The sequence below is a fragment of the Acanthisitta chloris genome, unplaced genomic scaffold, assembly GCF_000695815.1.
Source record: "Acanthisitta chloris isolate BGI_N310 unplaced genomic scaffold, ASM69581v1 scaffold384, whole genome shotgun sequence".
Lineage (NCBI taxonomy): Eukaryota > Metazoa > Chordata > Aves > Passeriformes > Acanthisittidae > Acanthisitta > Acanthisitta chloris.
In genome coordinates, this window is record NW_008668507.1 from 39,121 (window position 1) to 55,036 (window position 15,916).

A 15,916-nucleotide genomic window follows, 5' to 3' on the forward strand; every position below is an offset into this window, starting at 1 on the left:
GACAGTGTTCCCTCTCCATGACATGACATACACATCTCAAACCCACAGAGATTACAGCAAACTTGTTAATCTATAAAATTTACTGAAGTCAGGATCAACTCACCAAGTCTATTGTTTTAGCCTTTTTCTTGGATTCATCATCACACCAGGTTTCACACCAAAGCCACTCCTGAGGGAGAGACTTAATGGCTACTTGATGGATCATATTATTAGGAAGATGACATGACATACACATCTCAAACCCACAGAGATTACAGCAAACTTGTTAATCTATAAAATTTACTGAAGTCAGGATCAACTCACCAAGTCTATTGTTTTAGCCTTTTTCTTGGATTCATCATCACACCAGGTTTCACACCAAAGCCACTCCTGAGGGAGAGACTTAATGGCTACTTGATGGATCATATTATTAGGAAGATCCTGTACAAATATTGTAAAACCATAAATTAGCATTGACTTTAACACAACTGGTCATCAAACAATTACTTGAAAGTAGAATATCTTGGCCTATTACCACTTCTACAAGTTGTTCTTACTTTTCCTTCTGAGTGCTCACCTAGTTCAAGTGGATTCAAAACCTAGTCATGCTCATTTTGATGGCTAATTCCACCTCTCATTTATCAAGCAATTTTTTTCTTGTACTTGTGTCTGTCCTTCCTTAGCTTGACATAAGCAATACTTCTGTCTTACACTCGTGGTTCAGACACTGTGTGCCATACTAGAAATACTACCAAGCAGAGTTAGACTGTGTGGAGCAAACCTTTACCATCTTTCCATTCCTCAAATCTGAAAAACACTCAAACTTTTAATGTAGGATGACACCACTACTCTAAATTTAGATGACTTCTAGGAAAACGGATTCCAAAACATGAGTGTGAAAAGGAAAAGCTATTAAACAGCTGCTCTATCTTCCTGACTGCACTTCTTTATAACCTTTATTATATGGTCAGGTACTCTCTGAAGCAAGATATTGCTATATGCAAGGACCAGCATTTACAGATGAGAAGAACAGTGTCATTCAGTGGCCACAGTTACAAGTAACAGATGGAACTGGTAGATCCATTTGTTAGCTCCCTCACATGTGCAACCCCTACATTGTACTTTAAAATGAATGTCAGTACTCATATAAGTATTAGTCACATCTTATTTTGCCAATTCACACTGCTAAATGTGAAAGAATAGCACATATTGCTGCATTATGAAAGAGACAATTTAATTCAAATAGAGACATTCGAACAGAAAAATTGCATCAAATGTAAGTATACTGAGTCAAGACCTTAAACATTATTTAAATGCTTTATTTTTTTTGAAAAACTTAAACTCTATGAATTTCTTGAAGATTAAAAAAATTGTTTTCACCATAGAATCATAGAATGTTAAGGGGCTAAAAGGGACCATAAAGATCATCTAGCCCCAACCCCCAGCCCTGGGCAGGGACATCTCCCACTAGACCAGGTTGCTCAAGGCCTCACCCAGCCTGGTCTTGAACACTGCCAGGGTTGGGACATCCACTAGCTCCCTGGGCAACCTGTGCCAGGGTCTCACCACCCTCACAGTAAAGAACTTCTTCCTTATACCTAACCTAAAGTTTCCCTCTTTCAATCTGCACCTTTCAATTTGTAGTCATTACTCCTTGTCCATCTCAATTTCAAAAGACAACAGACTGGTCTTCTATTGTGCCTCTCTGACTTTGTAACTGAAATCATAATTCCTGAGCTTCTACAGTAATTTTCTAAGTTGTGAATTTACACAACTGTTACCTGGAGTAGAAACCAGAAAGTCAGCTGCTAGTTTCAAGATTTAAAGTAAAGAGAAGAAAAGAATGAATAAAAAAATTCTGAACAAAATTACTGTACTGGAAGCCTAGTTTTTATGATGTGTAATTTTTCTCCCTAGGAGTTCTATACTTACTCTCCTTGGCATTTAAAATTACCTTTTTCCCTTATATCTACCTCTCTTTCGTGGTTTATGTTAGCATAGCCTTAACTACCACCAATGAAGGCAGCAGTGCTGGCAGATGAGCCAAGAGCTGAGATTGCTTCTGCTCTGAGAAGGGCAGTGAGCACTCCAGTCAGGTATTTAAAATAAAAACAGTAATAAAAAACTCATAATGCATCCTTATCAGTAGATGAAAGCTCTCCGGGACTCAAATGTATGGTTTGTATTTCTAGGAATATTGCTGTGTTTTGTCTAAGTAGTTAGCAATGAAGATAGAAAGCAGTTCCTATCAATATGGGCAGAAACCAAATCACCACGAAAATATTACTTTGAAACAGTTCACTTTCCAAAGTAATTGCAATTCCATTCTGCCAAGACTTAGCTACCTTAGCATCTGCTCCCAGCACTGATGTGCTGCCCTAGGGAGGGTACCAGGAGCTCAAGTGGCTTTCGATTTGATCCAACAGACTTAAGAGATCTATGCTGTCATTTATTAATGCTGTAATTGAAAATAAAAGAATCTTAAAACAGAAAGGTACACATTTTTAGTATTTTGAGAACATTAGATAAAACGAATTACTATTCCTGAAAACCAGCATTTGGTGGCAGCCCTGTAACCAGCTTCTGAATCTGAAAGGTCTTTCTGAAGGACACTTGGTACCCATGGGTGAGACTGTTTGAAGAACACACGGCTGGATCACACAAGGACTCCCAAGTGGGTGATACAGGACCAGTAATTCATTCCACTGCTCAGAAAATGAGAGGTGAAACCTGTTGCTGTTATATCAGTCCTTTGCCCCTAACAATTACAGCTAGAGGCTGCTCCATCTCCCTGTGCCCAGTCTAGTTTGGGTTTGTAGTGCGATTGTATTTCCACTTGCCTTTCTCCAGTTATCAGAAGAACTGCTATTTTCAAGTTTTACTTTTGGTAAAAAAATGCAAGTGGCAATAATGTCCTTAAGTAAGAGAGAGAAACTGGCTTGCAGGGCAGGGGGTGGAAGCTTTGCTAGTGTGGGATCCCTTTACTGCCATAGGCAGGTAAAAACCTTTTGTGCTTTAGCAATTCCACAAGGAAAATAACAAAATCAGGGACGACCTCATGGATGAAGTGTATGAAGCTCACCCAAAGTGAGACATAAATAAAAAGAAGTATTGACTCAGGCAGAAATCAGATCAGCTGTTGTTATCCATCTTCTACTGAGTTAAATAACCTATGCTACATAAGAAGAAAGTAATAAATTTCAGTATATCATGTTCACATGGGATCTGCTCACATGCTTGTGACTGCACCTTGACATACCTCATTTAGTTTAAAAACTGTTGGAACTACATAGATCAAGACCAAGGTCACCCCAGGGTGACCACATACAAGCACCAGAGTGCATCTGCAGTTAGCTTACAAAAATATCTTACATTAATGGAAAAAGGAAGAAAAAAGGGAAAAGCTCATGCTAGGAGATTCAGATTAGATGTTAGGAAAAATTCTTTCCCTGTTAGGGTGTTCAGGCACTGACTAGATTTTGCCCAGTGAAGTGGTGTAGTCACCATCCCTGGAAGTGTTTAAGAGGCATCTGGATCTGACACTGGAGGATATGGTTTGAGGGTTCAGAGGTTCCAGCAGAGTGGCAGGTTAATGGCTGGACTCAATGATTTTAGATGTTTCCTCCAACCCTAATGGTTCTATCATTCTATGGTTCTATGATTCTAAATAAGATATAATTACCATTATCAGAACACAGGATTATCATTAGAAAAACACAAATGCATAGAACAACTACAAATAAAGGTGAACAATCCTCTATGGTTTTCCCTCATTTTTCCCATATTAAACAATTATTTAACCATCATTTAGTGTTCAGTTTTCTGAACTGTGCTCATATGCACACCTGAAAATGTGCTAAAAACAGCAGCAACTGGCCAACAGTTTCAGAATTATCTTTCTCTTTTCTTGTATCTCAACATAGACAAAAGATAAAGAAAATAAACCCCAAATTACTTAAAGCCACATATACCTGATCTAGATTTGACAGGCTGTTTGGATCCTGGCTGAGAGCCTGGTACTGGCCCCGGAGCCTGTCTCCAGCTGCAATCTTTCTGAACTTCTTCAGATCCACAACATATAAGGCACTAAAAAGAGTTAAAAAAAAAAGATTTGTGGAGTTTCATCTTCTTTTTGATAACATTAATAAAAAGAAACAAGAAACTAGAACATGTTCCCATCCTGAAGGAATATTTTTCTTAATTAAGTGGCTGAAGCCACAATAAAGAAGTGAAATCAATATGACATCAGAATTCATGTCTTGTTTGTCTCTTACTGAGAATGACTGCAGGGCACTTGCTGTTCAATGCTCAGTGATCAATACTAAGACCCAGATTTTAATCAAATCCACAGCTGCACAAGGATCTGTCAGGGGTTATCCTACCTGATGTGGTACTTCCTTTTGCCCAGATGTGATGCCCAGTATCCCGATTTCCAGAATCGGTACCCGTCCATCTCTCTGCGGCTGTCACAGAAAGGTGTGTACCCATAGGGAGCTCCATGCAGATCCAGATCTCTCAGTTCTTTGAGGTCACTTCTCACAATCTAAGCAAGAATACATTGACTGTTAGAATTCAGCACTGTCTCTAAGGTGTGATGTGAGGTTAGGTATCGCAGCAAGTTTCCCAAAGTTTAATTTCAATTTTAAAAAACAACCTGAGACACTACAGCATTGGAGTATAAAGTATTCTGCTGGAATGGTATTTACCAAATTATTCTTCAAAAAATACTGTTTATTCTGTGGCCATCTGTGCAACACGTTTAATAGGTAAATTAAATTAAACAAGCAAAATATTTTTAATTCACAGACAAGTGTTTCTGGTTACCCAGTGTTAAGTTCTTCATAACTTTCGAAGTCTTCTGAACATCTCCCTTCTAAAGAATCTTTCCTATTTGTTACATTACCTGGGCAGCCCAAAACTACTGCATCATTTAAAACTCTTCAAATCTAGTGGTGAAGTGCTTTTAAAAGTAGGTTGTAAGGACATTTTACAAATGCCTTTTATTTACTAATCAATCCTTCTTCCATCAAACTGCACTAACTGGTCTCATTTATCAGTAGTAAAAAGATATTTTAGCTGTCTGGGAGTACAGAGCAATCCTTATAGTACTTCAGGACAGACACCCAGTGTTACCAGATGGAGGATCCAGATGAAACTGCAGAAAGTTGCAATCTGCATTGCTACACCTAAATTTAATTTATTCTCAAGCTTTGGAAAAGAACCAAAATACATTAATATTTGTCCTGAGGTTTTTAATAACCATGTGATAGACTCCTCAGTGCCTCATCTGTTGGAGACAGCATTTTGCCTTTCAGCATGTCATAAAATATTCATTCCTGAGTGAAAGGCTGCATACTGATTGAACACAGAGACAGGATTAATCTTGAAAAATTTCAGCCATCTACAAGTTGTTCAAGTGGTCCCAACAAATCACCTCAGACTCCTGGAGTGAAGACCTCTCACAACCAGCCCAGAGACCCAATTGCTCAAATATGCTTTAGGTGAAAGGCACCTGTGAGATCACACACTCCTGTCCAGGTGCCTCTCACTCTCCTTACTGTAGTGACACTCTTAATGTCCATATGACTAATGACAATTGAAACTATTGCACTTCACACTCTGCAGCACCCCTGGTTCTGTTTGTGCCACTGTGATAGTGTTATGAGAACAACAAACATCTGAACAAAATGGCCACAGAGAATGAAACTGGATCAATCCAAGCCCAAATGAATTCCTCATACATTTATATGCCATTATTTTTTCTCACCTGATCAGCATCAACAAAGATTATTTTATCCACAGCCAAAGGGAAGAGAACATCCAAGAAAAGGATTTTGTAGCCCCAGATAATTCTTTGTTTTTCTGTCTGCTGATAGAGCCAGCGAGGCCACTTATACTGCACTAACTCATACTTGAATCCATACTTTTTGGCCATGTGAGGAATAACAGCCTAGAAGAAGAACCAAAAAGCTATTAGGTGCACATATATGGGACACACAAGGACTCAAAAGGAAGAGGTAAATGCTGAATCCACAGCTGCACCAATATAAACAGCTCTGCAAGATGAAGCTCTTGGAGATTATCAGAAGAGAATAAATTACTATAATATATCACTGGGCTTTGGGTTCTAGAAGAACCTAACACAAGACTTTTTAAACTATTGGTAATGAATCCATTCAGAGATCATCTTCAACCATGAAAATTTAATTTGAATTATATAATTACTCGATTAAAAATTAATTAAAATTTTCAAGACAAAATAAGAAACAGAAGAAGTTTCTCTTACCTTAAATGTTGGGGAAAGGTAGTTTTTCAGAAACCAAAATTTAACTGGTGTTTTTGTATGACGTAGGACAGAAAGCATCATAATTCTGTGGAAATATAAGTCTATAATAAACAAACAAATACACACAGGGCATTAGACTTCAACTGCACTTAAAAAGCACTAAAATCCTCTAAGCACAATTTTCTTTAGCATAGGTTAAGCAGAAATTTCCATTTATTTCTAATTTAAAGCTTTAAAGAGAGCATGTTCAAGGACACTGAGATGGACTTACTCAATCCAGATTGACTATGCAATATTAGAAGGAATAATTTCAAAAGTGGATCCTTGAACAGGTTCTGTTCTAAGAGAGGTGCCTAACAAAATCAGAGCAAAGATTAATATTTTATATTAACTTGGCTACTTATTTTAAAACTAAATTAAAAAATATATTGGTTAAAAAGTTAAAGTTAAGATCCTCTTTAGAAAACCCTTAGTAACTGTAAGAATCACTGTTTTGGGTTCAATAATTTTTCACTATTGTGACCTCTGTTTGGTGTCACCAGACAGCAAAGGAACACCTTACAAGAGGTCGTCTGCCCTAAAAATCAGGAAATAATGAACTTTAAAATAAGGCAAAAAGTATGTATGATGTTTTAAAATTATTTTTTTTCTCTCCTTTAAAGTAAATGTGTCTTTCCCTTTATGAAGGTTGTTGTAGGCTGAAGGAAGGAAACACAGTGCTCAAACTGCATTAGACAGCTGAGAAATCAAATCACTAAATCTGACACCTGTAGACAAGTACTCAAATCAGAGAAGTAGCAGAGATGTTGTGTACAGATTGGGTAGTACTGCAAGAATTCCATAAAAGCAATCACTGCTCATTGAAATTCACTGAGATAAGTAAAGCCATAAGTGTATGTAGCAGATCCATAGTTTGGACTAAATACAAATAGATACAAGTCACTTCTTTATTTATTTTTACATCTTTATACAGAGAGATTGAACTTCATCTTTTTTGCTTACACTTCACACATGAAATGTGGAAAACATGTTACTGTCTTCAAAGAATAATGGTATTTTTTAACATCTATGTGTTGAATCACTTTGTTCTTAAATAAAGATGTATAAAATTTTTCTATCAGTTTCTTTAAGCTGCTTAGTTTTAGTATGAAAATTGTGAATTTTGCTATGAAATTCTTGTTTTCCTTTTACCTAAATGATTCCCTTATCTTGTTTCCCTTACCTTAAAAAACGTTCATATAAATGGCCTGAAGCAACAGAAAAAATGTTAAGGATATCACTTTTCTTTGCCTTCTCTTCTGCTGGAATTTCTTCTGAAAGTCTAATAATTATTATAAATAATTATTATAAATGTAAACGTGCAATAGAAACAATACTACTAAATTATTATTAAGCTCATAAAGAATCGAAGGTAAGAAATTGCACAAAATACTTGTTCAATAGTAGCTGAATACATTCAGCTCCCACTGCACATGCCTATGGTACCAAAACCTTTTGGGAGCAACACCTCATACCCAGTCACTCAGGAGAAACAATGGCACAACTGCAGTCTCCAATATTTTCCATCAAACAGAACCCAAGTTTGACACGAACACCATTTTTGTCAAAGGAAAAATTCAGAAATACACACAGCCAGAATATCTAGAGCACTGGTAATTTTTAAAATCAGAAACAGTTATTTTCCAAGTTTCATCCACATGCATCCTACATCAGAAGGGCCAAAGCATATTCTTGAGGTGAGGGATGTCTGCATAGCCCATAGGTGGCTGAGCTGAATATATCCTCTAAAACACAGACTGAACATAATGTAAAGACAGCCACACCAGGCCAAATCACACATTTAGCCCAGTACTGTACCAACAGCAAATGTCACACCTGAGGAGCAGTAGCTTTTCCCAGAATTCTGTGGTGATGGGATTTCCCAAGGGTTTTTCGTAATACTTGCTGAAATCTTCCTTAAATTACCCCCATTACTCTCTCTATAAGCTGCCCTATATATTTGAGGGATGCTGTCCAGAGGTTTTCTGTTCCTGCTGCACAGCATTCTGTGCTTGGTTTGAATACTATAGTCTACCAGGACTGGTTTTCAATCGTGCCTGCCTTGCAGCACACACAGCCAAGGGATGGTGACTGCAGTCTCCCTCAGAGCAGTTTGACAGATCTCAGAACTGCAAAGGCTGTCTTAGCCAAACTAGTTACAGTATGGCCTGATATTGTTGGAGATTCACCTCCACAATAGTTTTGTGAGCTGAGTCATTCCTCACACACTTAGATTGCATGAGTCACTCCTATTACCTTTTCTTCTGGTTACATCCCTTTGAAAAGTATCCTTTAGAAAGCATAAAAATAAGTATCCCTCATAATCTTTGAGAATATATGAGACAAGTCTCAGATCTCCAACGTATCCAAAAGAATTCACATCACTCCATTAATACAAAGCTGAAATCTCAGAAGGCTGCAGGGTTTGTAAGAGGTAAGAATAACCCTTTGAGAAATCCAGGTTCTTTACACTCAGCCATGGCAAGAGCAGACAACACACTTGTACCTCTTCAGGACTACAGCAGATGTCACAGGGATAGGAGTGGAGCAATCACTGACTGCACAGTGCAGCATATCTCCAAAGACAACAACCCCCCAAACTAGCCCTGAACCCTCATAGCCTAAACAGACTGCAGTCTGTCTTTTTTCTTCCCTTTTGTCCCATTTCTTATACTTAGTGATAGCAGGACTGAAAGCTCTTTAGAATGCAGCCATCACATGTGAAAGAAGAGAATCAGGGATTGATGCAAGGATCTAGACAACATTGACTTGCAAAGTTTACGGGAAACAGATCTTCCAAATTGAACAAGATGCTCTGAAGATGGCTGGATTGACCTGTAAGGTCACACAGGAAAAGCAGTCAATGGAGAAGAGGTGCTGAGTTATGAAAGGACTTGGGCAACATGGGATGCACATGTGTCCCATGTCAGAGCACATGTGGACTCCTGTAATGACCACTGTGCTGGCAGATATACTTTTCATTCTGGGATAAAAAAAGAGGAAGGATATTTGACAAGTTCCTAGGTATCAAGAAGCTGACAGAAATGGCAGGGCTCAAATCATGCCCTTGAGCCACAGCCTTGAATCAAAGGGAAGAGCAAACAAACTTTCTTAGGTGAGGGGCTTCAGTGGCCCAGCCAAGCTCTCAAGGGACTGATGCACACTGATGAACCAATCCACTGTGAAAAAAGGCAAGACTGGACAGATAGTGAGATCTCTGGCCCTGTAACCTTCTTAGAGGGAGCTGAGACTTTGGCCACTGCACATACATCCTTTGATGCAGCTGATGAGAACTGGAAAGCTTAAAGACCATGAAAAACTGCAATTACTGCGATTCTGCAAAAGAGGCACCTTTGTGCAGAAATACGGGGCCACTTGCCTGACCTGTGGCTTCAGGAAGAAATTTTTGAGAGTTTTAGTACAGTAGTCTTGCAAGCTTTCTGAATCTAGTCAGTATTGTAACAGTAAAATCATCTGTGGATTAACAAAATCAGCTACAGAGACTCGATATAATATGTACTGTGGTACAAGAGACCTTGCCAGGAGATACAACACTGAAACAAAACCCAGTCCTGGATCTACCAAGAGATCTGTGTGTAGAGGACGAATTGAGGTCAACTGTTTACTAGATAAAGTAGAACTGCTATGTCTATTTTATTTTCTCTAGCAGTCTGTGACTGACAACCACTGCCAGAGGAGGGAATGAACAGGAACTACAAAGCAAAGGAGTGATTAAAAAGGGAATAAAAAAGGAGAAGTACAAGACATACTTTGTCTTTCCCCCCTTTTATTTATATTATAAATCACTTGGAGAGCCTTTTTACACAGTTGTATCACTATCAAGTAAGAAAAATTACTTGTTATGAGTAATAATAAACATGTCCTGGTACTGTTGAAATAGAAGCCAATTATGCATTACCTTGTAACTGATTCCTGATTTCCTTTTTTCCCTGTTGTTCCATCTGTAAGGAGATCTTCGTTCATTTTATCAGGCTTTTTCTGTACCTAGACATAAAAATAAATGTATTTGTGTAATTTGAGAAGTTAGTTGATAGTAATTACCACTTCAATTGTGATATCTAACTATGATGTACTTCCTGGCTAGAGCTGGACTAGTATCTGGCCCAATTTCTAGTTCAGTAAAGTACTTACTGAACAGCATTGAAATGAACAGTAGAAGTGTCATTTTGTATTTTTAAACTACCTACAGAATGTACTGTAATAAGAAGCAACAAATTTTAAAAAATTAAACAGTGATTAATAAATGAAACATGTTCAGGCCCTCTGTACTACTTTATGCAAACAATAACTACAAGTGTAATTTTATCTTCCTTTCTTCCCTTGTGAGTTTGCCATCCAGCCATTAGCTGACAGAAGTGTAGTAGGGTGTTGTACTACATCAAGGAACTAATCTGAAGGGAAATGGTCATTCTCATAAACCCTTTGCAAGGAGAAAGTGACAAATTTGTCACCAAAGCATAAGCTCTCCCATCCAACTTAAGCAACTTCTGCTGTCTTATCCAGATGCTTCATAAAGGCTCCAAATTTCCTTTGCTACCTTAATTTCCTTGAATAAAATAAACCTAATGGCTACTGAAAACCAAACAGCTTCTAAAACCCTAGATGTGTGAATATACTCAATTCTAATCATATTAATTTCACATGTTTATACGAGCCAAGCTAACACCTAGAGATTTTTGTTCACAGTAAATCATGTGTCTTTCTAGCTAATGCTCCTGAAGCCACATCCTACATATCACTGAAGTGATTCCACAGTTCAACTGAATGGGAGAGCTTACATACTCTGGTTATAAGCTTAATATATACCACCTTTCACATCAAGTAGTTTTCCTATTTTGATCCAAATGGCACCTTTTCACCAACTCTGTGGTTTCAAGGCAGGCTCATCACGCTCCAGAGTTTTACATGTTTTCTCCAGGTTCTGGAAACCTCCAGTTACAGGACTGGGGAAGAGAGTCATATCTGCAGTTTTAAGAATTCCTCTTGTACTTATGTTTACATTGTTCTTTCTCCTTCTCAATGTCTAAAATTAGGTTATAATGTACCAAGGACACCTACACAAAGTTATTTACAAAATACTGGAAAACATAAATAAATACTTTGAGCTTCTTTCTCAATGAAAACTTGTGTTTCATTATTTCTTTTTTTTTTATACATTTGGAAGAATGAAAGTGATTTGATTATTTCCATAAATTTGGTAGCTTAAGAGTAGAATTCAACATAACTATTTTAGTTTCCACTCTGGCATCTGGACTTTGTGTAAAATCCCTCCCCAGTCACTGAAGAGAAATGGGGTCTCAAGAGGTGGTTGGTCTAAATAGACAGATGATCTGGATGAGCAGTCCTTTGGACTCTCTCTCACTCTACTAAGCAGAGAAGGAATTTAAGTCACCTAGACTACATGCTTGGAGCCAGATGAGATAAATCTTGTCTATGTTTAACAACTATTTAACAATCTCCCATGCAATTAGGATAACCTGATTGGATCAAATTAACTACATTAATTGTAACAGCCTTCTCTTTAATTATACAAAATCTAAATCATATATTTCAGTATGCATCTTTCAATTAAATATAGCCTGAGATCTGTAAGCATAAGTCATATTTCATAGGAGGAAATACTGCATACATACTTGAACTTTGATAATTTTGCTTCTGAAGTTGTTTAATACCACAATAACGTCTGTCAGGTCAGCTACAGAATCTGTTCCTTCATGGCTGTGAGGAGAAACAGAGACCATGCAAATGTACTGGCTCATTAAAACATGCATTGCTACTTTGTGTTTCACTAGAGTACAAGGTTTAAAATCACTGATATTTATAGAAACAAATTTCTTCACTTGCACCTAATTATACCAGCTTCATAAACTTTCCAAGTTTTATTCATCACTAGACATTTTCCACAGTGGTAGCCCTTACTCTTTAATTTTATTTTCACAGGAAGCTTTACCAAATTAATGAAAAAATGCAGCAACCTAGAGCTGAATGCATGAGCAACTTGGTCTAGTAGGGAGGTGACCCTGCCCATGGCATGGGGGGTTGGGACTACATGATCTATAAAGTCCATTCCAGCCCCTAAAATTCTATGATTCCACGATTGTGTGTTATACAGGTATATATTACATTCAAATATTGAACTACAATTTACTTTTCAAATATGGAAAGCATCTTAGAAATTGCTGTGTGAAGGCATTAAATGTACTTTTATAATAAACCTGCTTAAAAAAGTCGAGGGAAAACTTCAGCATAGTGCTGAGATAGTCAAGGTTGGCTTTCAGCTGGTTGGCTTTGGAAATTGTACCCCTAAAGACATAGCTGTGCAAGGCACCACAGGAACACAGGCCCCACTGGACACCAGTTTAAAGCCATTCAGCCATCTCAAAACTGTACTGCAGTCCACTGTGCAACAAACATGAAAAATGTTCCTGTCACTCTGTGGTACAGTATAATAACAATCATCAAATTTTCCAGCTTTCAGATGTCAATAGCCCATATATTTTCATTTTAATCCTTTCTGTCTTTTAACAGTATTATGTGGTTTCCTCTTGCTAAGACTATACAAAAAATGGGTTGAAGAAAGTAATCTGCTACCCTTTAGGCTTGATTTTTGTTGTCCTAGAAAACAGAAATATTTAAGTCTTGTTTCAATCTGCTTCATACCACTTACCTAAAAATGACAGCACTTATACAGGCGTTTGAATTTTCTATTTAATACATTTTTGTAAAATGTGCCTGTCATCACTAAGTTTCATAGAAATGGCCTATTCTTGCACAAAATGTTCAGGATTATCTTGACTTTTCTACTCTCTGATTCAATTTTATGTTTACACTTTCAAAATATTGCATATATGCACACTCAGCCAACAATGGTCTTTTTATCACAAGGATATATAGTACTCAATGGGTACAGATCTCCATCTTAAATAATGTGCCATTAATAAGCACTAAACCAGCAAAAGTAGCTCCAAACACAAACTGCTGATAGCAGCAGCCAGTCCAGTGTTCCCATTTTTGCCCTCAGTTTTTACACAATCAACATCATCTCTGTTATTCACTCAGTTACCTCAAAATCTGTCATGAATTCTGCAGGTAGCTCTGCAGCTTTGCTGATAAGGATGATTTTCCGAAGTCTTTACAATACTCTCAAAATGTTTGGTTTGGATGCAATTTAACAATATTGCTTTGTCTCCCTAAATGTCTTTCCTGAATCACTCACTGTGGCTCCATCTTTACTGAGTGCTAAGTGGTTTACCCTACAGCACTCAGCTGATGAATTCCTGTCCCAGCATGAGCAATGTACTGAGAAAGGTGTTAGTCACCATTAGTCACCTTGGACATTTAACACTGGTCTCAAGATCAATTCATCTGTTTCTTCAGTCAAACTGTTGTATACTTCCTACTATTACACTATGGCAACTTAATTTGCTGACAGAGTACTTGATTTCAATTCCCCATCACACAGCTACATGCTCAATGGCTACACACAAGACTAAGTTTTTTTAGGTAGGTAACTCTATGGATGAAAACTAAGTCCATCATACTGTTCTCTGATTTTAAATCAGTGTGCTGATTCTTACACAGGACCTTTCCATGTCTCTGTGCATATGATAATCAGCATGTTGGAATTTTATTCACACAACAGGGGCACGTGTGATCATCTGAATAAGGTGCTCCACGTGACCTGGGGTTTGGAAGAACTGGGATCATGATTTCTAAACTCCCTTAAAACCAACAAAGATTTTGTGCTTTATTCAGCTGGTACTGAATGCTGTTAGTGTAGCTTTTAAAAGTCATTGAAAGTAGTCACAACTTCCCTTTAAATCCAAGCAGAAGGCCTTGCATACTGACAGCACTACTACACACCTAACAGTAACTACTTTACTGTTACACAACTGTTGTACAAGGCTAAACATGTCTAGCAGACTATGTCACAACTTCAAAATTATTCAAAACGCTTACAAGCTTTTAATATAAACACAAATAAACATAATATGAATTATAATTTCACACATGGGGAACAAAAGCATTTAAGTGCATCAAATTGAGACCCTTTAAAATCTCAAACCAAAGAAAACAAATGAAAAACTCCTTGCCCAAATTATAAAAGATATAACTTTCAGTTAAGCAATCTGCATAACATTCAAATATAAGAAAATATTTCTACCTGCCTTTTCAAAGAATGAAATGTTCTGCTGGACTATATATCTATATCTGTATCTATCAATATCTATATCTATCTATCTCTATATATATATATCTTTAGATATAAAATACTTTCTGCAGTCTTATTTTGCAATACATATTTGGTTTTCTATCAACATCACAGAATCAAAGTTCCAGTAATCAACAGTGCTGAGACTGTTGCTGAGTCATCTTCCTAATATTCATAGTACTTTATTAATAACAAATGGATTTACAAGCATGACTGCTTCAAAATAATGATCTTTGTTAGATCCTTGTTAGAAGCAGTGTTCAAGAAAAAAGAGGCAGCTTATTTCAAAAGTTGTGCATTTACATAAAGTAAAAATAAATTACTTGCATGTCTTTTAGATGCAGCTGTGAGAGAAGCAAATAAGGTAAGTATTGAGGTGTAGAACATGCTGCAAGTTCAAAATCCTGTATTTCTCTACAGGCCTGTGCTTCAAAGAAAACAGGTCACCTCACAGTTCAACAGGACAGTATATGACTAAGATACAAGGATGGAGAATGTACTGCAATACCACTTGGCAAAATTCCATCCTGTCAAACAGTTTCCTGAGTTCTGATAGCAATTTGATACTATTAGTACTGATATCTATACAAGTAATACCATAAATCCTGGCACAGCCTCCCAAACATACTTTTCCTGTTGTACACAGTCTATGGCTTGTAATAATTTAATGAAATAAATGCCACTGTTTAGATTCCTCATCAAGTATTAGTTTTCCTTACTTAGCTGAGCTCAATTAAGCCAGTTTGTATTACTTCTTAGGGAAAATCAGTGATCATACAAAAAAGCAGATGATTTAAGTTTCCTTTGATTCTGCCTAAAATGCCAAGTGGTTTTGTTGCATTTTACTTTTTAATTCAACTACCCCTATCTGAGGGTAAAGGTATAACCACAGTGATTCTTCAATGACTTAGACAACTAAGAAACACTCAGAATGAACTGAAGGAAAAAGACTAAACTGAAATAAATGTAATGCTCCTGCTAAAAAATAATGCCACCTATCAATAACACTGAACTCAGGGGCACTCTCAGGGCTGAACACAAAAAGTATGAGGGGGAAATTAGTGGCACTTCCTCCAGCTGATCACATAGAATTACATGCTAAATATGTTGGGAATGCCAAAACATTAATCAACAAAACCATGAGTGACATTTCTACAGAATTTGGTGTGAGCAGTTGTGTGAGGATGCTAACCATGCCAGGAACTGACAGGGCAAGCATCTGGTAGCTGTGTAACTGTATAGCAAAAGATTTTGTTAGCATCAAGTCTAGCTGAGCAGCTTAGGCTTATTATGCATTAACATATTCGAATGCCCTCATAAAAAACATGAAGCCATCAAACAATAACTTACACTGTCAGGAAATAAGGTATGTCGCACAA

The 15,916-nt window shown here is 37.3% G+C and overlaps 1 protein-coding gene across 1 annotated transcript in view; it reads right to left on the minus strand.

Annotated features, from left to right (window-relative positions):
- UGGT2 (UDP-glucose glycoprotein glucosyltransferase 2) overlaps positions 1-15,916 on the minus strand; it is an 84,798-nt gene that overhangs the window by 9,039 nt on the left and 59,843 nt on the right. Inside the window, exons 29-36 of the mRNA XM_009072902.1 lie at positions 11,959-12,043; positions 10,224-10,309; positions 7,488-7,586; positions 6,266-6,350; positions 5,747-5,929; positions 4,362-4,522; positions 3,951-4,065; positions 304-420 (exon numbers count right to left, since the gene is read on the minus strand). Coding sequence (XP_009071150.1) covers positions 304-420; positions 3,951-4,065; positions 4,362-4,522; positions 5,747-5,929; positions 6,266-6,350; positions 7,488-7,586; positions 10,224-10,309; positions 11,959-12,043 — 931 coding nt within the window. The remainder of the gene's footprint in view (positions 1-303; positions 421-3,950; positions 4,066-4,361; positions 4,523-5,746; positions 5,930-6,265; positions 6,351-7,487; positions 7,587-10,223; positions 10,310-11,958; positions 12,044-15,916) is intronic.